At 46.1% G+C, this 22,739-nt stretch overlaps 1 protein-coding gene and 2 non-coding genes across 3 annotated transcripts; 2 read left to right on the top strand and 1 right to left on the bottom strand.

Moving 5' to 3' along the window:
• Positions 1-858: 858 nt before the first annotated feature.
• Positions 859-10,042, bottom strand: mrpl18 (mitochondrial ribosomal protein L18). The gene is made up of 4 exons (XM_060832868.1): positions 9,952-10,042; positions 9,652-9,826; positions 3,177-3,414; positions 859-1,023 (listed from the first exon to the last, which is right to left on the bottom strand). The coding sequence occupies exons 1-4, from the start codon at positions 10,016-10,018 to the stop codon at positions 859-861; spliced, it is 645 nt and encodes a 214-aa protein (XP_060688851.1). The 5' UTR covers positions 10,019-10,042.
• Positions 10,043-16,819: 6,777 nt separating this feature from the next.
• On the top strand, positions 16,820-16,891 carry trnag-ucc (transfer RNA glycine (anticodon UCC)). The gene has a single exon. It is a non-coding gene; the product is annotated as a tRNA-Gly (tRNA).
• Positions 16,892-20,047: 3,156 nt separating this feature from the next.
• Positions 20,048-20,119, top strand: trnag-ucc (transfer RNA glycine (anticodon UCC)). Its single transcript has one exon. It is a non-coding gene; the product is annotated as a tRNA-Gly (tRNA).
• The last annotated feature ends 2,620 nt before the right edge of the window (positions 20,120-22,739 follow it).

Genomic DNA, 22,739 nt, shown 5'->3' with positions numbered 1-22,739 from the left:
GGATATGGGCCAAGTGCTGGTGAATGGGACTAGATTAATTTAGGATATCTGGTTGGCGTAGACGAGTTGGACCGAACTCCGTGCCGTATGTCTCTATGAGTCTATGTCTTTATCCATTGTACCGGCATTTACCAGCTTTACTTTAACAGGAACATAATGGTGTTGATTTTTGCATCCCCAGGATTAAGAGGCAATTGGTGAAATCTCTCATTTTCTGGAACAGTCTCAGTGGAATGGAATTTTTTTTAGTCACTTGTGGGACATGAGCATCACTAGCTGGCCAGCATTTATCACCAGTGCCCAGTGGCTCTTGAGAAGTTGGTGATGAGCTGCCTTCCTGAATTGCTGCAGTCCATGAGATATAGGTAGACCCCTCAAGGAGGGAATTCCATGATTTTGACCCAGCGACAGTGAAGGACTGGCAATATATTTCCAAGTCAGGATGGTGAGTGTCTTGGAGTGGAACTTTAGGGGTTGGGGTTCCATGTATCTGCTGCCCTTGTCATTCTAAATGGAAATGGTCATGGATGCTTAGGTATCTACTAATCTGTCTCTTCACCTTCAGCGATCTATGGGCAAGACCCCTGTTCCTCTGAGTTTCCTAGTGTCCTATCATTCACTGAGTACTCCCCTTGTCTTGTAACACAGGAACAGGAGATCATTCAGTTCCTCAATCCTGTTACACAGGAACAGGTGGGAGACCAGTCAGTCCCCCAGCAGATAAGATCAGTGAGCTCAGAAAAAACCTTGGCTGGTGGTAGGGAAATGGAGCAATCTGGGATCATCTTGCTGCATGTGAAGCCTGCACCCTCACCCCACATCTCTTATGACGACCCATGAAAAGAACGAGTTCCGAAGTCAGACAGAATCTTTTGCTTTATTTAGAAATCGAAAGGAACTTGTTGCGATGCCTTTGCCCCATCTCACCTTCGTTCCCAAATTCCCATGCGTCGACTGGTACACTCTCCGTGGTTCGCTGAGGATCAGCCCACTGTCTTTTAGCGCACAGCGGAATCGCTGGACCTACAGAGCACAGACAGATGGAGATGAGGTGAGTTCGTTCGCTGATAGCCCCTTGCTGCCCTCCCTCTCTCTACCCCCCAGGGCAGCTGTCTCTTCTCTGCCCAATCCTGAGGCAGTGATTCTTCTCCTCCAGTCAAATCTACCCTCTTCTTCCGTAATACTTCTCCCAGACAACTATTCCTATGGGATTGTGATTCCTCCCTCAATCGATGAGCCTAAAATAATTCTGATTGTTTCCTCCTCCCCCACAAACTTTCTTTCATTATTCCAGGGTTTTGTGATTGCTATTTGGACTGACAAACTCCCACCTTTATCCCAGATTAAAACTCAGTTTAGAAGATTGCGATGCTGCAGACTTGAACTGTTTCCTGAGATGTAAGGGACTAGGAGAAATTGTTATGAAGGAATTAAAGGCAACATGCCAATTAACCATCCCTGGGAGAAAAAGGAGTCAAAGCAACATAAATAACCCGTTTCCAGGGTTAGCAAAGTTAATCACTGTTTGACAACCAGCTGTCTTGTGACTAATAGGTAATTAATATTCCCTGCATAAGGGATGTACTGAAGTGAAGGGGTTACTGGCACAACATGCAATGTTTTGAATAGAAAGTTGGCATCAAGTGTAACAAGGAACAGAGAAGCTACTCCCAATAAGAAGGCAATCCAAAGCCTTGAATACTCCAGAATCAATATTGCGGATGAACAAATCTAAAGGAGCATCAATCATGTCACATCACAAACTTCACAAGGCAGGCAATTCTAGAAGATTTCAGATTCAGGATTCCTCAGCAGCAGAACTCTGAAGAACGGCACTGTACAAGGATGATACCCTGGATATCCAAAGACAGACACTGTGGGTCGGAATCGTAGCTAAATTCCACCATGAATCAGGTAATAGCCAAGCTGGGTGTGAGGCCTAACTTGCTGACCTGAGGTTCTTATTTTGGCTGCCACGTGCAATAAAGATTAAGTACAGACTAACCTCAATTATCTGTATTTCGGATTTTCCAAATAAGGTCTCAAGGTCTAATAAAAACATTACATCAAAGAGGTAAGTGAATTTGGATTGCCTGTACTGAAGAACATGTGAAAACGCTGACAAAAATCAAAGAAACACAAGCACCTCAAGCAACAATGACCGGAGTTTTTTTTGTTTCACGTAAGGGTTAGTTACACAGTCCTTTTCAAAAGTAAGTGCTTTATTTCCGTCACTTTACTGTGCAGTTCATGAAAAAATTGCCGAGAAATTAAACATGCGCAAGGCACTGCTTCTGATTTCCTACTGTGTCACTGAGCTCACAGAAACTTGACAAATGCTCTTGTGATTGTAGAAGCTATTCAGGACCTTGCTTAATGCAGGGATTTCATATATTTATGTGATGTTAAGGGTTTAGTCCTTCTCAGTTTAACCTGCACTTTGCAGAATGCAAAGATTAGTTTGTTCAAATAGCAGACTCATCAAAATTATTGATTTAAACAAGCTCTCTGGTAGAGCACTGCGTTAGATCAGGATGGCTTCTCTTAAGGTCAAACAGATTATCCAAACGAAAAGTTGCTTGCCCAACTCATTCAGATAATAGAGGTTCCTCTGTAATTGTTCTAATACTGGATTGTCTTGGCGATTCCTTAGTAAGTAGCCAAATTAAAGGTAGCTTTAACCCACAAGATCTAAGTGAAGTTTGTAAGATGCTAAAGGAGATTAACAAAGTAGGTGCAGAGAGGATGTTTCCCCTTGTGGGGCAATATAGATTGAGAGGCTGAAAGATTCTGGAGGATGTACTGCAAACAAAGTTAAAATCAGATCGGCCATGATCTTATTGAATGGCAGAGTAAGCTGGAGGAGCTGAGTGGCTTCCTTGTGGTCCTCGTTCATATGAGAGGTCATCGTTTTATGCTTAACATGTGGCACGTTTAATAACAGACACGATGAGGGACGACTTCTCATAAGGGTATTTGCTTCCCCAGAGTGTGATAGTCACTGAATAAATTTGAGGAGGTAGACAGTTTTTTAGTCAGCAATGGGTTCAAGACAGTGGGCAAGATTGTGGAGTTGAGGCTGGATGTAATCAGCCATGATCCTGTTTAAGTGAGTCACGCATCTTTCCTCCTAAACTAATCAGGACCCTCATTCTCTTAAAGTTCTCGGGACTCACCGACTCTGCCCGGTATTCCCAAGGGATAGCCCGGAATTGGAGGTAGCCGATCCCGGCCTCAAGGCAGCGCTGAGCTAGCACACGACCCACAGTCTCGGCTGCAGTGACGTCCCGGGTGCTGTATAGGTGCCTCTTGATGGACCACTCTTGGGTCGAAGCTGAGATGACCACCTCGCCCTGACTGCTTGCTGCCTCCACACAGGCTGTGACGTGATTCTGGCTCTTCCTGAAACGCAACCTGGCATCAGGTAGTAGAGAGAGATAAGATCAATGACCAAAGGAAATGAGAGATATCAGCAGCAAATCACCCTGTGAGGCACCACTGACCAGAACTGCACTCCCCTACTCCAGCTCCAACACACTGGTATGCTTCCAAAAATATGTGGAAACCTTACCCGAACATGTCGAAATCAAATCAATGGTGTGATCAAGGCAAATTCAGCGAATGGGCAAATGCATGGTGGTATAATATATTTCAACGAGGGGTCCGGGAGCAAAAACAGAAAAAAAAATGAATGTTGATCAACTGAGAAGGGAGTCGCTACAAGAGCAGGGTGTCCCTCATACACGCAAGTCTTTGAAAGTCAGCATTGTCAGAGCAGTAGGCAGTGAAGGTACGTTGGCTTTGATGGTGAGAGGATTGAATTACAGGAGCAGAGATGCCTTTCTGCAACTGTACAGTGAGAATCCATACCGTGGTGTATCACGTGCAGTTTTGGGTTTCTTATCTGAAGAAGTACACAGGGTAAGACTAAGGAGAAATGCCTCCATCTATAGAGTGGAGAGCTTGTGGAAGTCTCTGCAGCAAAAACCATTACATGAGGCTAAAACATCGCATAGACATAGAGTCAAAGGCATGTACAGCACGGAAACAGACCCTTCGGTCCAACTCATCCAAGCCTATCAGATTAATCTAATCCCATTTGCCAGTCTTTAGCCCATATGCCTCTAACTCCTTCCTATTCATATACCCATCCAAATGCATTTTAAATGTTGTAATTGTACCAGCCTCCACTACTTCCTCTGGCAGCTCATTCCATACACATACCAGCCTCTACATTAAAAAGTTGCCCCTTAGGTTCCTTTTAAATCTTTCCCCTTTCCTCTAGTTTTGGACTTCCCTACCCTGAGAAAACACCCAGGCTAGTCACCCTGTCCATACCCCTCTTGATTTTAGAAACCTCCATATGTGTCAACCCTCTGCTCCACGGAAAAAGCATTCCTAACCATTCGGCCTCTCCCTATAGCTCAAACTCTCCAATCCTGGTAACGCTCTTGTAAATCTTTTCTGCACCCTTTCAATTGTTGAAATCCACGTTTATCCCGTGTGGTTGCAGGGTCCCAAGGCAGAATGAGGCATTCCTCCTCCAGGCTCTGGAGTAGTGTTTCGACAACACTACACTGGACAAATAGGCTGAAAAATAGCCACTAGGATACATGAACAACAACTAACCATAAAAAGACATGACTCATTCTCACTAGTATCCTTACATACAGATGAGGAAGGACACCACTTTGACTGGGCCAACACATCCATCCTAGGACAAACCAAACAGAGACACGCATGAGAATTCCTAGAAGCATGGCATTCCAACCGGAACTCTATCAACAAACACATCAACTTGGATCCCATTTACCATCCTCTGAGAGAACCAACAGGAAATGACATCACCAACTCAAGGAAACTTGAACACATAAATAGAAAGTGGGACGTAACACCAGCACTTCACCAGAGGCTCATTGATGATGTTACCCAGTGTGGTGTCAGAACGTCTGAAAACAAACCTTCCAGTTTAGTGAGCAAACTTACATCCAGAACCTCAAACTGAGCTACAAATATTCTCAAAACTCGCCTACTGACCATTTCTCCTCTATTTACATCCAAATCATTTATATAAATGACAAAAAGCAATGGAGCCAGCTGATTTTTGCAGCACACTTTGGATCATAGGCCTCCAATATGAATAACTACCCTCCATTACCATCCTCTGTGTTTTCAAGCCAATTTTGTATCCAATTGGCTCGCTTTTCCTGGTTTCCATGTGATCTAACCATGCGAACCTGTCTACCATGCAGAACCTTGGCGAATGCCTTGCTTAAATCTGTATAGATAACATCTGCCTTCTTCAATTGCCTTTGTCACTTCTTCAAACACTCAATTAAGTTGGTGAGATACCATTTCACATGCACAAAACCATATTGACTATCCCTAATCAGTCCTTGGCTTTCCAAATGCACATAGATCCTATCCCTCACAATCCCTCCACCACAGACATCAGTTCCCTGGCTTTTGCTTACCACCTTTCTTAAATAATGGCACCATATTAGCCACCCTCCAGTCTACTGGCACTTAATTCGTGGCTATCGACGATACAAATATATCAGTAAGGGACCCAAAAATCACTTCCCATACTTTCAAGGCATTAGATAAAGTCCTTGGGATTACAGGAATGAAATGGGAACAGGGAACCGGGTTGGCTGATCAGCCATGATCACATGATTTGTTAAAAGTGGTAAACAGCCTCCTCCTTTGCCTATACTGTATGTTTCTATGAGCCCTGTGTGACCTTATTTCTAAGTCAATGAATGCAAACATGGCGACATAGCTAGCAATTCGGAAGACAAGTAGTCCTTTGGGCATATTTATGAGAAGAAGTGAGTCCAGCCATTAAACTGTCTTCCATTTTCTTCCACGCAATTTTGGTGAGATGGAATATTCCATCTAGTTTTGACATTCCTGATTAGGGGTTACCCCTGGAACGTCGACTCTCCTGCTCCTCGAATGCTGCATGACCTGCCATGTTTTTCCAGCACCACACTTTTTGACTCTAGTTTTGAGGCACAGTCTCAGAGGAGGAATTTCTTCTCTCAGAGGGGAGTGAATCTGCAGAACTCGATCACAGAGGGCTGTCGAGGCTGAGTCATTAATTATATTGAAGGCTGAGATGAGATTTTTAATCTGGAAGGGATCAAGGATTATCAAGAAAGACAGGAAAGTGGAGTTGATGATTGTCAAATCAGCCATGACCCCATCGGACAAAAGAGTACATTCAATTGGCTGACCTCTGTTCCAACATCATATGGACTGTCAGGTAGATACTGCGGTTACTCAGGGAACACAGCAACTAACGTGCAGACAGCAAGAACTGACTAACAGCACTGTGATATCGAGCTGATTGTCTGTTTTCACCAACTGGACACAAGTTTTAAAGATTCAGATTGGCATTCACAGTGCTTCTTCCAAGGAGATCATGAAATCTTTAATATGGACTTCAGACAGCAGTCAGCCAGTTAGAGGTCACAGAGGAACACAATCTGGCACTCCCTCAGCACTGACCCTTCAACAGTGTGCTACTCCAGTACAACAGTTCTCACATCAGCCCAGATACCAGTGGTTGATTTCTGCTCTCCCATCTAACCCAGAATCTCAGAAGTCTGAGACAAGAGGGCTATTCACTGAAGAATTTTCATACTCACTCGGCCAGAGAGCTGAGAGAGGGCGAGAGGGAAAGAAACCCACATTGCTAACTGACACAGCAGTGAACCTGCACAGTTACTGCCTTTGCTGTTTGAATTTGTGAATCACTAGACATTGGAGTACATCTGGGAAAACGAACAGTGAAATTCACAACTAATTTTGGAGGAACCTGTTTGGGAGAGGTCACAGCACAGAAACGGGTAAGTGCATATTTTAAGCATGGCCTTACAGTAAATCTGCAGTAGTGAGTAGAGTGGGTTTTTTATTATGTTTTATTGAGATATGCCTCTTGATTAAACTTAAAATATAAGCCATAAGTGTTCATTTAACCTGGAGCAGTGTTTTGTAGAAGAATAAGACAGTGCTATTTTCTGGGTCTGTAGACTAAAAGAAGCAAACATGGCCTTTAGTAGAGTGATATGCTCTTCTTGTCGGATGTAGGAGTTCAGGGAGAGTTTAAGGGTTACTGAGGACAATATCTGCAATATATGACGTTTATTACAAATCTTTCAGATTGAATGGATCGGTTGGAGTGACAGTTAGAGGTAATGAGAAATTTACAAGAGCAGGGGAACATGATGGATGGCAGTTATAGGAAGAGGGAAAAGTTGCAGATACAGTCACATAGATTGGTTAACTCCAGGAAAGGGAAAAGAGGTAAACAGTTAGTGCAGGAGTCTTCTGTGGCTATCCCCATTTCAAACAAGTATGTTGTTTCGGAAAACGTAGGGGATGAGGGATTCTCAGGGAAACGTAGCACAACAGCCAAGATTCTGGTATTGAGACCAGTTCTAATGCAATGACAGGTACGTCGGGTTCCAAGAGATCGATTGAATTTGAGGACTCTCTAGAATTAGAGGGCAGATAGTCCTGTGGCCAGCAGCATAAAATCAGAATGGTGTGTTGTGTTCCTAGTGCCAGGGTCAAGGATGTTTCAGAGAGGGTGCAGAATGTTCTCAAGTGGAAGAAGGGCCAGCAGGAGGTCATTGGAACCAATGACATAGGAAGGGAAAAGGTTGAGATTCTGAAAGTAGATTACAGGGAGTTAGGCAGGAATTTAAAGAGGAGATCCTTGAGAGTACTAATATCTGGATTACTCCTGGTGCTATGAGCTAATGAGGGCAGGAATAGGAAGATAGAGCAGATGAATGCATGGCTGAGGAGCTGGTGTATGGGAGAAGGATTCACAATTTTGGATCATTGGAAGCTCTTTTGGGGTAGAGGTGACCTGCACAAGAAGGATGGATTGTACCTAAATTGGAAGAGGACTAATATACTGGCAGGGAGATTTGCTCGAGCTGCTTGGGAGGATTTAAACTAGTACGGTGGGGGTGTGGGACCCAGGGAGATAGTGAGAAAAGAGATCAATCTGAGACTGGTACAGTTGAGAACAAAGGCGAGTCAAACAGTAAGGGCAGGCAGGAACAAAGCAGAGAACAGAGTAGGACTGATAAATTAATCTGCTTTATTTCAATGCAAGGGGCCTAACAGGAAAGGCAGATGAACTCAAGGCATGGTTAGGAACATGGGACTGGGATGTCATAACAATTAGAGAAACATAGCCCAGGGATGGACAGAACTGGCAGCTTAATGTTCCAGGATACAAATGCTAGGGAGTCCTTGCACGGGATTTTGTACACTACATTGGTTTTGCTCATGATGGGTATCGGGTCCTTCGTCCTGGTGAGTTGTTGTCTGCGAGTGGCTGTTGGTTTGTGTGCTGTTATGACTGCACAAAATACTACATAGGACAAACAGGAAGACAGCTAACGATCCGCATCCATGAACACCAACTAGCCACGAAACGACACGACCAGCTATCCTTAGTAGCCACACACGCAGATGACAAGCAACATCTTTTCGACTGGGACAACACTACTATTATAGGACAAGCCAAACAGAGAACAGCCAGGGAATTCCTAGATGCATGGCACTCATCCACAGATTCAATCAATAAGCACATCGACCTGGACCCAACTACAGCCGACAGCTGGAACTGACAACCTGAAGCGGCAGATTCAAACCACTACAAATGCCGGAGGAAAGATCACAGAAGCGCTTCACAGGAGGCTCCCAAGCACTGAGGATGTCACCTAGACAGGGGACGAAAAGTCTGCAACACAAATTCCCAGCTCGGCAAACAGAACCACAACAACAATTACAACATTTAAAAGGCATCTGGATGGGTATATGAATAGGAAGGGTTTGGAGGGAGATGGGCCAGGTGCTAGGAGGTGCCAGATTGGGTTGGTATGGGCAAGTTGGACAGAAAGATCTGTTTCCATGCTGTGTGTCTCTATGACTCTTGGACTTGTTATCTGAATGCTCATCATTTGGAGATGCCGGTGCTGGACTGGGGTGTACAAAGTTAAAAATCACAGAACACCAGGTTATAGTCCAACAGGTTTAATTGGGAGCACTAGCTTTTGGAGCACCGCTCCTTCATCACAACCACCTGATGAAGGAGCAGCGCTCCGAAAGCTAGTGCTCCCAATTAAACCTGTTGGACTATAACCTGGTGTTGTGTGACTTTTAACTTTGTATCTGAATGCTGTTGACAAACTGAGTGCAGAAGCTGGAAGAAGGGGAAGTGGACAGATACATTCAAGGGCAAAGTGAAGGAGGATGGAGTGGATTTTTCCTGATTGAGGTGTACAAGTTAATGAGAGGCTTAGATAGAGTAGGTAGCCAGAGACCTCCCCCCCCACCCCCAGGGCAGAAATGTCACAAGAGGTCATAATTTTAAGGTGACTGCAGGAAGGTATAGGGGAGAGGTAGGTTCTTTATTCAGAGAGCGGTGGGTGTGTGGAATGCACTGCCAGCAGTGGTAGAAAAGTCAGAGACATTAGGGACATTTCAGCAACGGCTGGACAGGCACATGGATGGCAGTATTTTGCAGGGTGCGTAGATGAGGTTGATGTTAGATAAATGCTCAGTACCAACATGATGGGCCGAAGGGCCTGTACTGTGCTGCCCCATGTGGTGTGTGGTGCTCACCGGTGCCAGTGGCTGCGCCTCGGCCAGGTGCTCTGCCAGCCGTTGTCCTTCCTCGCCAGCGCCAGGCGCTCCAGGTTCCGGGGGTTGCGGTTCACAAATCGCGGCGAGACCGTCTCGTTCTCTCCCGTGTCCGGCGCAAGCGAGGCTTCAGCCGAGGCCGAGATCAACCGCCAACCTTCAGGCCCAGAGAGAGAGAGAGAGGGAGGGAGACAGGGTTAATACAGGCGCACATTGCTCATCAGTGCTGACAATGGCGGAGCGAGACCGGGCGGCAGGGGCATGACTCTGCCCACCCCGTACCTGTTCGAACGGGAACCGCCACCGCCGCGCGCTCCAGCCGCAAGCTGAGGGCCACCAACGCCGCCATTGCCCTGGCAGCCCCGCCCCCTGACGTAACTACGGAACACGTAGCCCCGCCCTCCCAGATACTCAGCCCTGTCCCCTGACGCCGAGCTCATGCAGCAAGCTCCGCCCACTCCCCCGGACACCACGTCCCACCCACCGACTCCCCGCCTCGGCAACCAATCCCCGCCCCCCAGCGCCTCACCTTGTTTGCCAAGCCGCCCCTCCCGAGCAACAAGCTCCGCCCCCCCTCGCCTGGTCTCCGATGCCTCACCGAGATACCACGCCCCGCCCACTACGTCTCTCCCCTGTATCAAGCCCCGCCCCACGACGCCTGTCCCGGATACCACGCCCCGCCCACTGACTCCCCCCCCCGGCAACCAAGCCCCGCCCCCTAACGCTTCACCGTGTTTGCCAAGCCGCGCCCCCGGGCAACCAGCTCCGCGCCCCCTGGTCAGGCCTCCTACGCCTCTCCTGGATACCACGCCCCGCCCACTGACGTCTCTTCCCAATATCAAACCCCGCCCCACGACGCCTGTCCCGGATACCACGCCCCGCCGGGAGTCCAAGCCCCGTGCCCTGACACTTTCCCTGGTTACTAGCCCCGCCCCTGACTCTAAGCCGGAAGCTGGTCTGCACCGCAGTGACGGAACCGTCGCAGTGGGCGGGTCTTCCGTTCCTATCTTGCATTTGATTGGCGTTTGGATGAAGTCCCATCTCCAATTCACACACCATCCAATTCCCTCACAACTGTCCTCCACTCTGTCCCCATTCACATCACCCTCAATCCCTCATAACTGGCCTCATCCCCTGCTGTTATTAGACTGCTGTAAGGTCCCCTTGAAGTTGAAATTGCTGTTGTTGAAACTGCTTTGTGCACCTTCTGTGCAGTGTAACATGTATGCCTGGCTCTGCCCAGACACCCTCTGACCTATATGTCCTTGTTTGTTATGATCTGCCTTTACTGCTCACAAAACAAAAAAGTTTAAGACAAAAAAAACTGCAGGAGGCTGGAGGACACAGCAAGCCAGGCAGCATCAGGAGGTTTTGAAGAAGGGTTATACCCGAAACTTCGACATCTCCACCTCCTGATGCTGCCTGGCTTGCTGTGTTCTTCCCGCCTCCTGCCTGTCTATTTCACTCTACTTGGGTACATGTGACAAGATGTGGAGGTACATTCCCTTCGCTCCCAGTCAAGGAACACTTCAGCAGTCAGGGACATCCGGCCTCAGATCCTCAGGAGGCTGTCCTCTAAGGCTGACTTCGGGATACGCAACATTGCACTGTGGCTGGGCAGAGGCTGATACAAGTTTGGTACCCATGAGGATAGCCTCAACCAGGTCTTTTGGTTCATGCCACACTACAGATGCCCCCATTACACAATACCCACACACTGTTACTTACTCACACGGACCCTCTCATACACACACATACACTACCCACACTCATACCCACATACACACTCTCACAGGCTTATTCTCCGTCATACTCATGCACGCACACACTCTTAACCACACACCCACATAAAATCACTCAGAGTCTCTGAGACTCACATGCACGCACACACTCATATAGGTCTATGGGGTGATTTTGCATTTACAGAATTGTAATTGCAGATACATTCTATTTTGTTCAAAAAGTACACAATTTGCAAGCAGTCAATGCAAGCATTCAATCCATGTAACATTTTACAAATTCCTACTTTGGAAATAGAACCAGTCTGGCTCAAGACTAAGATACAGACAGACTCTAATTTCACACCTTTAATGCATTGTCTGAGCTGAAATGTCACCTCTTTTTTAATAAAACCATAAATTATCTCAAGCATGTGACTTGAAAGAAGTTTTGGGATTTATATATTAATGAACTGAAACCTGCAACCCATTCTAAAAGATGAAAGACTTAACAGCAATCTAGGTTTGTTCAATATGTCATTTCAGTTGCATGACATTGTGATCTTTTTCTATAAATTCTGCGTCTTATAGTCCTGCTCCATAACTACCTATTGAAAGAGCAGTGGTCCGAATGCTGGTACTTCCAAATAAACCTGTTGGACTATAAGCAGGTGCCATGTGATTTTTAACAATCTCCATCCCCTGAATTCATCCTCCACACAATCACATACCTCATATCATCCCCATCCCCACACCTTTCCAAACCTCCAAACCATCCTCATTCCACACACCATGTCCATCATTACTCTCACTTTCCCACACCATTTCTCTCACCCTATTGGCCAATCTCCACGTCAAGCAACACATTCATCCCAACTATTAGCCCCCATCGAATTGGCCATTCCCCTCATCCAAGGTAACTGTCTATAATTTTCAGTGAGGCCCCACATCATCTATCTACTCAGCATTGTGTTCTGGCTCAGAATCCTCAACTGCTCCTCATATGACAACCCAGAACCATTCTTGTAGACCTTCTCTGGACACCTCCTAGGTTAACACATCCCTCCTTTGACAAAGGGCTCATAGCTGCTCACAACGTACAACATGCAGTCTGACCAGAACTTTGTACACTTCTGCTCTTGTATTCTAGTCCATTCAAAATGAATGCAAATATTGCATTTGCCTTCCTAACTGCTCACTGAATCTACTTGATACCTCAAAAGATTTCTGAATTAAAACTCCAAAATACAGTATCCACATCCTTCATCCTGTGTCCTACTGCCCACCTCACCATCACTGCCATGTTATTGGTGAGTTTCCATGTTCATTGCCAAATCTCCTCTGCAGTATCTCCCACATCCTATTGGCCATTCCCAGAATCCAACATTACTGGCATCGCATTGGCCAGTTACCATGCCCATCATAGCTCTCCGTACCTAACCCACCATCACTCTAAACCCAACATGCACATCTCCATGTCCAGTCACAATGTACATCATCGCTCTCTTTCTCACATATACCTCACCAACATTTCCATCCTATTGGCATTCATACCATCATTACTCTTCCTGACCACCCACATCATCACTCCAACACCAATGGCCTGTCATGATGTCCATCATTACTCTGACAGCTCACCATTGCTGCAAGCCCAGTCACTCATCTCCGGAGGCAGCATCGTTCTGTCTTCTGTGGTGATACGATGGCTTTATGTATTGTATTATGACATGCTGGTGAACTCCTCTGTTAATTAAACGAAACACCCAGAAAAGGTCACCTCACCTCATAATCTGTTAAAATATGAATGCTAGAGAACATCCAAATTCCACTATTTAGAGAAAATAACATCAATTTATTCCTTAACTCTAAAAGTGAATATTAAACAACAATTCACAACTCTAAGCTCCTACCTCCCTCCCTTAACTGCTTATTGTCGGACTCCAATTCTATAACAATGAACTCTTCCAATAAAAAAAACATATTAATATTACATCAATTTAGTTTCAAAACCATACAGTAGCTATCATCTCCGGTGTCTGTCTTCTTTTGGCTGAAGATCTCTCTGGGTTGCCTTCTACCTTTTACTGTGAAGATATTTCATATGAAGAAGATACTCCTGACAGAGAGTGTTTTTGAATAGCAGTCTTTCTTGCTAGCAGTTACTCTCTCAATAACAGTTGCTCTGTCTGACTTTTGAAATGTGTGCTTTTTTTTTAATACCCCAACATCAGATCGTCTCACTGGTTGTATGTTAGCAAAAAACAATGAATACAAACTCGAATGGGTTTTAGTATCCTGGGGCATAATTCAAAATGATTGGTTACATTTGAATTCTTGTCAAAGCAGCATCAAACTCAGGTATCCATTTCACAGCCAAATTATACATATCTTTAAATTTCCAGTACACTCTGAGACTGCCATCTAGTCATCACAGGTGCATGTCAGCTCTCAGTTCAGAACAGCATTTACTCTCTCTTAAACTTCAACTTCATAACACCTCCCCCCCCCCCCACTTAAGAAAAAGATGGACAATAATAATGAAACAACTGCTTCATCTTTTTTTCTAATTCTTAAATCCCATTACAATAAAATACATAAGACATTAATTTAAGATAATATTAAATTTCTGCACACATATACATAGGTATCTGTCCAATCTTAGTTATACTTTATCTGTTCAATCCACAATAACACATGTGCTATCAGATGAAATTCCTTGATGGCCTTTGTCTTTGCGTTCCTTGAGGTCAACCTTCCATGACTGATGTTATGTCCCAAGAGCATCACCTCTGTTTTCGCGAATTCTGTTTTCTTTACATTTATTACGGTTTTATTTCTCTTAATTGTTCAAAGAGCTCTGCCAACTGTACCATGTGATCTTTCCATGACTCGCTAAACATCAATATATCATCCAGATAAACTGCACAGTTTGTTAGCTCAGCCACGACTCTGTTCATAAGTCTTTGGGATGTGGCTGGTGTGTTCTTCATTCCACTTTGAATTGATATAGCCCCTTTGGGATGACAAATGCAAAAACCTCTTTCGCTTTCTCTGATAAAGGTCAATAACCACACAGTAAGTCCAACTTTGTGATGTTGGTTTATCCAACCTTCACCCGAAAGTCCTCCAATCTTGTATGAGTCTGATTTTGTTATAGCATTGATCTTCCAATAGTCCACACAAAACCATTGAGTCTTGTCAGGTTTGGGAACTATCACAATCGGCGAACTCCACTTGCTCTAACTCAGTTCGAAGATATCTTCCTTAGGCATCACATCCACTTCCTTATGGACCTGTGTGGCTTTGAAATGATGAAGTCTGTAGGGGTGTTATTTTATGGAACAGCATTCCCAACTTCCAGCTCATGCACAACAGTATTAGTCCTCCTCATCTTATTCCTGCATATATTGTCATGCTGCTGCACAAAACCTTTCAACTGGATTCTTTGCTCCTGAGACAGAGAATTCATTAACCTATCCCACTCCTCAAGGACTTCCTCACTGAGACAATGAGACGGCCCCCTACCTCCACGTGCATCATTGGATTCTCAGATGGGGAGTGTGAGGGGCGTATAGGGACAGCCTGCAAAACCTCCCTCCTGCGGTAGCCCAAGGGTCTCGCGGGTTGGGGAAATGGCTCATTCATAATGTAGGAGGCCTGCTGGGGCTCTCTCTGTAGATGGGCAGCGTTTCGTTGAGTACCTGAAGGTAGTGCGTGGGTGGACTGCTACTGAGGGGCTGTGATCCAATAATCCCTTGCCCAGTGACCCTGCTGTCTGTGCCCCCTGCATGAATCAGTATTCCTGTCCCAACATCACTGTGCCTGGCTACGACTTCCTCCCTGGTGTTGTGGCTGCACGAATCAGGGGGTATGCCTCCCTTTCCTTCTTAGTCTCAAACAGCCCATGTCTGAACAAATGGTCTCGATTGGTTAGTGTATACCCTCCACTTGCCTGTCTGCTAAGGTGTTGATTTATAAATTAGGAGAAAGTGGGGACTGCAGATGCTGGAGATCAGAGCTGAAAATGTGTTGCTGGAAAAGCGCAGCAGGTCAGGCAGCATCCAAGGAGCAGGAGAATCGACGTTTCAGGCATAAGCCCTTCTTCAGGCGTTTTCTTTTTCCCCTCACGAACCGGGATCACCCTACTCTGTGCTTGCTGACACCCCCCCCCCCCCCCTCGCTTTGCCCTCCCCGCTAGCGCTTTGTGTTTCATTGGACCCGCGAGGGAAGATGCGGACGTTCTGCTTAAACCTGAGCGGACAACACTGTTGTGCTGGGAGACAGCGAGGTCTGCAGGTGCTGGAGCCCGGAACATCGATTTCCCTGCTGCCTGACCTGCTGTGCTTTTCCAGCAACACACTCTCAGCACTGTTCTGCCACGACCCTGTCTCGTATCCACACAATCCCATTTATCATGAAGGCGCCAGGGCATCCCAACGATTTGGGACCCATGGGAACTAAATTGTGACAGTGACCTCAGCACCCTGCACCTCTTGACCTTGGGAAGCCCATCTTGGTTCATGTTACCTATCGAGGGCAGGAAGGGGTTTGCGTGCACTGCGTTCCCACATCAGGGAAGCGACCTTCACTAAACAGCTGCCCATGACTACCCCCTCCTGTGAAGTTAAACATCACACAACACCAGGTTATAGTCCAACAGGTTTAATTGGAAGCTCTAGATTTCGGACAACCACCTGATGGAGGGGCAGCGCTCCGAAAGCTAGTGCTTCCAATTTAACCTGTTGGACTATAACCTGGCGTTGTGTGATTTTTAACTTTGTCCACCCCAGTCCAACACTGGCATCTCCAAATCATTCCCTCCCGTGAAAACCCCTTCCTGCTGACTGACACCTCCCCCTCTTCTACAAAGTAAAAGAGAAAACTGCAAATCTATCAACGGGATCGAACTTCAAATTAATCCATATTTCTCGAGAGGGTTCTGCTTCCGGAACTGTTACCTGGAATTCCCTCCTCTCCACAATTACTGCAGCATGGCCTCAGTCTAACAGTTCCTCTTTTTTTGCCGTTTTATTTTCTAAAACCCGAAAGAACTGCGGATGCTGTAAGTCAGAAACCAAAACCGAAGTCAGTGGTAAAGCTGGATGAAGAGAAATCCGAGTTCACATTTCGGTCCGGTGACCCTTTCTGAGAACCTCACAAGTTTTAATTGTGTGATGGTTCCAGAGTTGCCCTGAGATTTTCTTGGTATTTTTGTTATAGATTGATTTCAGATCACGAGGAATCCGAAATGCTACTTTGTGTGTATTAAAAAGTGAGGTGGGGTATAATGAGATTTACCACACAGTAAATCTCATTCTTTTATGACTTCTGAATTCTAATATTTCACTGCAAAATTTCCAACAAAACAACAACGAAATTGCGAGTCAAGAACTGTTATTGCATATCAAGTGATTTCTGGATCGTTTTCAGTAGCGATGGTGGTATAGTGGTGAGCATAGCTGCCTTCCAAGCAGTTGACCCGGGTTCGATTCCCGGCCATCGCAATCTGTGCATTTTAAAACCACGCATCAACCAAAAGAGCCGATACATTCAGTAGGAATTAAACACTCACATCTGCACATAACATTGAGTCAGCCAGACCTCTGGAGGACAGACACAGCTTTGAAGTTGAGGATGCGCCCAGGAGGAGTCAAGTCGATCACTGGCGTCATGGCGGAATTCCTTGACTTTACATTTTATTTCAAACGAAATGTTTCCGGATTTCACTCCTTTCAACATTACTCTCCATTTATTTTGTGAAATACAGCCTAATATCAAGTGAAAGTGTGCGGGCATTTCACAAATATCCAAAGAACGTTATTTATCATACCGAATCGGTACTTTTATTTTTATAGGTGCAGGTCAGAAATAGGAGGAGTGGAGACCAGCTGCTTTTATAATTCCATTAATGAGCAAATGACTCGGTAAAACTCTGAGAGATGATAGAAATGACCACACAGTGAGTGAAAGTTTAATCCAAGATAAAGTTGAAAAAAATCACACATTGTTACCTGATGAAGGAGTAGCTATTGCTTCCAAATAAACCTGTTGGACTATAAGCTGGTGTTATGTGGTTTTTAACATTGTCCACTCCAGTCCAATACCGGCTCCTCCACGTCATCATCCAAGATAGTCATCATAGAATTGTTAAGGGAAGGTAGTGTCTGATGAACTTGACTGATTTTCTTTGAAGGATAAAGAATGAAGAATGTGTTTGTCATGTAGACCAACCTGATGGTAAGAAGGACCATAAGGCACAGTATTTATAGCAAAAGGATTACAGCATCATGCAGCTGCAATGATATAGTAAACACATTTAGGTTAAACCTTTCATCTTTTAGAATGGGTTTGCAAGTTTCCGTTCTTTAATATGAGAATCTCAGAACTTTTCTAAAGTTACGTTCTCGAGATAACTTCAGGTTTTCTAACAAGAGGTGCCATCTCAGCTCAGACAATGCATTAAAGGTATGAGGTTAAAGTCTGTCTGTGTCCCAATCTTGAGACAGACTGGTTCTAGCCTCCCAGTCGGAGAACACTTCAGCGGTCTGGGACTTTCGGTCTCGGACCTCTGGGTGACCATCCTCCAAGGCAACAATGCAAAGTAGCCAAGCAGAGGCTGATAGTCAAGTTCGGTACCCATGGGGATGGCTTTAACTGGGACCTTGGGTTCATGTCACACGACACGTGACAACACTGCACTGTATACTATTTCACATAAACGCACAAGCACACGCACACACACAAAAGCACACTCCTACCGACCCACACACTCATGCATACCCTCTCTCAACCACAAGCTCTCTCTCATAAACTCACTCATACACTCCCACATTCACAGCCACTCACGCACCCTCTCACAGACTTATACTCCAGTACCTACACACATGCACCGACACACACTCTCACAGACCCGCACATCCCTACATACACACACATGCATATACACACACACACACACACACAGCCACACCCACCCACACACGCACCCACACACACAGCCACACACACACAGACACACACACCCACACACACACGCAGACACACGCACACAGACGCACATACACACAGGCACACATACACAGACACACACCTACACACACACACACAGTGGTTCCGGGTTCTCATGACTCTAAGCTGGAGAGTATCATTGCCTGCAGCCCCGATCTTCCTCCCCCCACCACACCACGAATGTTTACATTTGGTCATGCCCTTACCCAGCCGTCTGTGCCCCCCATTGACCCCGTCCTCTCCGTCTTGCCCACTGCTCCTCCATGCCCCTCCACTTCCTTCCCGCGCTGGGTTGCTCTGACAATATCAATTTCACCGCACTGCGCTTTCTTTTTCCCCTCACGAACCGGGATCACCCTACTCTGTGCTTGCTGAACCCCCCACCCCCTCGCTTTGCCCTCCCCGCTAGCGCTTTGTGTTTCATTGGACCCGCGAGGGAAGATGCGGACGTTCTGCTTAAACCTGAGCGGACAACACTGTTGTGCTGGGAGACAGCGAGGTCTGCAGGTGCTGGAGCCCGGAACATCGATTTCCCTGCTGCCTGACCTGCTGTGCTTTTCCAGCAACACACTCTCAGCACTGTTCTGCCACGACCCTGTCTCGTATCCACACAATCCCATTTATCATGAAGGCGCCAGGGCATCCCAACGATTTGGGACCCATGGGAACTAAATTGTGACAGTGACCTCAGCACCCTGCACCTCTTGACCTTGGGAAGCCCATCTTGGTTCATGTTACCTATCGAGGGCAGGAAGGGGTTTGCGTGCACTGCGTTCCCACATCAGGGAAGCGACCTTCACTAAACAGCTGCCCATGACTACCCCCTCCTGTGAAGTTAAACATCACACAACACCAGGTTATAGTCCAACAGGTTTAATTGGAAGCTCTAGATTTCGGACAACCACCTGATGGAGGGGCAGCGCTCCGAAAGCTAGTGCTTCCAATTTAACCTGTTGGACTATAACCTGGCGTTGTGTGATTTTTAACTTTGTCCACCCCAGTCCAACACTGGCATCTCCAAATCATTCCCTCCCGTGAAAACCCCTTCCTGCTGACTGACACCTCCCCCTCTTCTACAAAGTAAAAGAGAAAACTGCAAATCTATCAATGGATTCGCACTTCAAATTAATCCATATTTCTCGAGAGGGTTCTGCTTCCGGAACTGTTACCCGGAATTCCCTCCTCTCCACAATTACTGCAGCATGGCCTCAGTCTAACAGTTCCTCTTTTTTTGTCGTTTTATTTTCTAAAACCCGAAAGAACTGCGGATGCTGTAAGTCAGAAACCAAAACCGAAGTCAGTGGTAAAGCTGGATGAAGAGAAATCCGAGTTCACGTTTCGGTCCGGTGACCCTTTCTGAGAACCTCACAAGTTTTAATTGTGTGATGGTTCCAGATTTGCCCTGAGGTTTTCTTGGTATTTTTGTTATAGATTGATTGCAGATCATGAGGAATCCGAAATGCTACTTTGTGTGTATTAAAAAGTGAGGCGGGTCATAATGAGATCTATCCACTCAGTAAAACTCAGTCTGTTTTTACTTTCAATTCAAACATTTCACTGCAACATTTCTAATAAAAGAAAAACGAAATTTATATTCAACAACTATTCCTTGAATTGCACATCAGCTGATTTCTCCAGACGTGGTCGACGTAGCGTTGGTGGTATAGTGGTGAGCATAGCTGCCTTCCAAGCAGTTGACACGGGTTCGATTCCCGGCCATCGCAAGTTGTGTATCTTAAAACCACTCATCCACCAAAAGAGTCGATACATTCAGTGGGTTTTAAACACGCACATAACATTGCGTCAGGCAGACCTCTGGAGTACAGACACAGCTTTGAAATTGAGGTTACGTCTAGCAGGATTAAGGAGTCAAGTCAATCACGGTTCAAATAAACTGGAGTCAGGGCAGAATCTCCTTGATTTTCCATTTTATTTCAAAAGAAATGTTTCCGGATTTCACTCTTTTCAACATAACTGTCAGTTTTTTTTTGTGAAATACAGCCTAATATCAAGTGAAAAGTGTGCGGGCAGTTCGCAAATATCCAAAGAACGTTATTTATCATGCCGAATCGGTACTTTTATTTTTATAGGTGCAGGTCAGAAATAGGAGGAGTGGAGACCAGCTGCTTTTATAATTCCATTAATGAGCAAATGACTCGGTAAAACTCTGAGAGATGATAGAAATGACCACACACTGAGTGAAAGTTTAATCCAAGATGAAGTTGAAAAAATCACACATTGTTACCTGATGAAGGAGCAGCTATTGCTTCCAAATAAACCTGTTGGACTATAAGCTGGTGTTATGTGGTTTTTAACATTGTCCACTCCAGTCCAACACCGGCTCCTCCACGTCATCATCCAAGATAGTCATCATAGAATTGTTAAGGGAAGGTAGTGTCTGATGAACTTGACTGATTTTCTTTGAAGGATAAAGAATGGATGGAGTGTTTGCGATGTAGATAACCTGATGGTAAGAAGGACCATAAGGCACAGTATTTATAGCAAAAGGATTACAGCATCATGCAGCTGCAATGATATAGTAAACACATTTAGGTTAAACCTTTCATCTTTTAGAATGGGTTTGCTAGTTTCCGTTCTTTAATATGAGAATCTCAGAACTTTTCTAAAGTTATGTTCGCGAGATAACTTCAGGTTTTCTAACAAGAGGTGCCATCTCAGCTCAGACAATGCATTAAAGGTATGAGGTTAAAGTCTGTCTGTGTCCCAATCTTGAGTCAGACTGGTTCTAGCCTCCCAGTCGGAGAACACTTCAGCGGTCTGGGACTTTCGGTCTCGGACCTCTGGGTGACCATCCTCCAAGGCAACAATGCAAAGTAGTCAAGCAGAGGCTGATAGTCAAGTTCGGTACCCATGGGGATGGCTTTAACTGGGACCTTGGGTTCATGTCACACGACACGTGACAACACTACACTGTATACTATTTCACATACATGCACAAGCACACGCACACACACAAAAGCACACTCCTACCGACCCACACACTCATGCATCCCCCCTCTCAAACACAAGCTCTCTCTCATAAACTCACTCATGCACTCCCACATTCACAGCCGCTCACGCACCCTCTCACAGACTTATACCCCAGTACACACACATGCACCTACACACACTCTCACCGACCCGCACATCCCTACATGCGCACACACAGATACACATACACACAGCCACCCGCACCCACACATGCACCCACACACAGGCACACACACACACACACACACACAGTGACTCCGGGTTTTCATGACTCTCAGCTGGAGAGTATCATTGCCTGCAGCCCCCACCTTCCTCCCCCCACCACACCATGAATGTTTACACAGCCGTCTGTGCCCCCCATTGACCCCGTCCTCTCCGTCTTGCCCACTGCCCCTCCATGCCCCTCCACTTCCTTCCTGCACTGGGTTGCTCTGACAATGTCAATTTCACCGCACTGCGTTTTCTTTGTCCCCTCATGAACCGGGATCACCCTACTCTGTGCTTGCTGACCCCCCCACCCTCTCGCTTTGCCCTCCCCGCTAGCGCTTTGTGTTTCGTTGGACCCTCGAGGGAAGATGCGGACGTTCTGCTTAAACCTGAGCGGACAACACTGTTGTGCTGGGAGACAGCGAGGTCTGCAGGTGCTGGAGCCCGGAACATGGATTTCCCTGCTGCCTGACCTGCTGTGCTTTTCCAGCAACACACTCTCAGCACTGTTCTGCCAAGTTTCTGAGAACTTCACAAGTTTTATTTGTGTGATGGTTTCACGGTTGCCCTGAGATTTTCCTGGTATTTTTGCTATTGATTGATTTCAGATCATGAGAAATCCGGAATGATGGTCTGTGTGTATTAAAAAGTGAGGCGGGGCGTAATGAGATCACAGCTGCAAATGTGTTGCTGGTCAAAGCACAGCAGGCCAGGCAGCATCTCAGGAATAGAGAATTCGACGTTTCGAGCATAAGCCCTTCATCAGGAATAAGAGAGAGAGAGCCAAGCAGGCTGAGATAAAAGGTAGGGAGGAGGGACTAGGGGGAGGGGCGATGGAGGTGGGATAGGTGGAAGGAGGTCAAGGTGAGGGTGATAGGCCGGAGTGGGGTGGGGGCGGAGAGGTCAGGAAGAGGATTGCAGGTTAGGAGGGCGGTGCTGAGTTGAGGGAACCGACTGAGACAAGGTGGGGGGAGGGGAAATGAGGAAGCTGGAGAAATCTGAATTCATACCTTGTGGTTGGAGGGTTCCCAGGCGGAAGATGAGGCGCTCCTCCTCCAGCCGTCGTGTAGTTGTGTTCTGCCGGTGGAGGAGTCCAAGGGCCTGCATGTCCTCGGTGGAGTGGGAGGGAGAGTTAAAGTGTTGAGC

Source organism: Hemiscyllium ocellatum, chromosome 12 (genome assembly GCF_020745735.1).
Source record: "Hemiscyllium ocellatum isolate sHemOce1 chromosome 12, sHemOce1.pat.X.cur, whole genome shotgun sequence".
NCBI classification, from domain to species: Eukaryota; Metazoa; Chordata; class Chondrichthyes; order Orectolobiformes; family Hemiscylliidae; genus Hemiscyllium; species Hemiscyllium ocellatum.
This window is presented reverse-complemented; position numbering and strand designations above follow the sequence as displayed.

What these genes read in the sequence shown, in the direction of transcription:
- mrpl18 (XM_060832868.1), bottom strand. Translation starts at nt 10,018, where the DNA reads ATGGCGGCGTTGGTGGCCCTCAGCTTGCGGCTGGAGCGCGCGGCGGTG. An exon ending in AGGCGCAGCCACTGGCACCG is followed by an intron (nt 3,415 to 9,651) that starts GTGAGCACCACA and finishes ACCTGATGCCAG; the next exon opens with GTTGCGTTTCAGGAAGAGCC. An exon ending in GGGAATACCGGGCAGAGTCG is followed by an intron (nt 1,024 to 3,176) that starts GTGAGTCCCGAG and finishes TGTGCTCTGTAG; the next exon opens with GTCCAGCGATTCCGCTGTGC.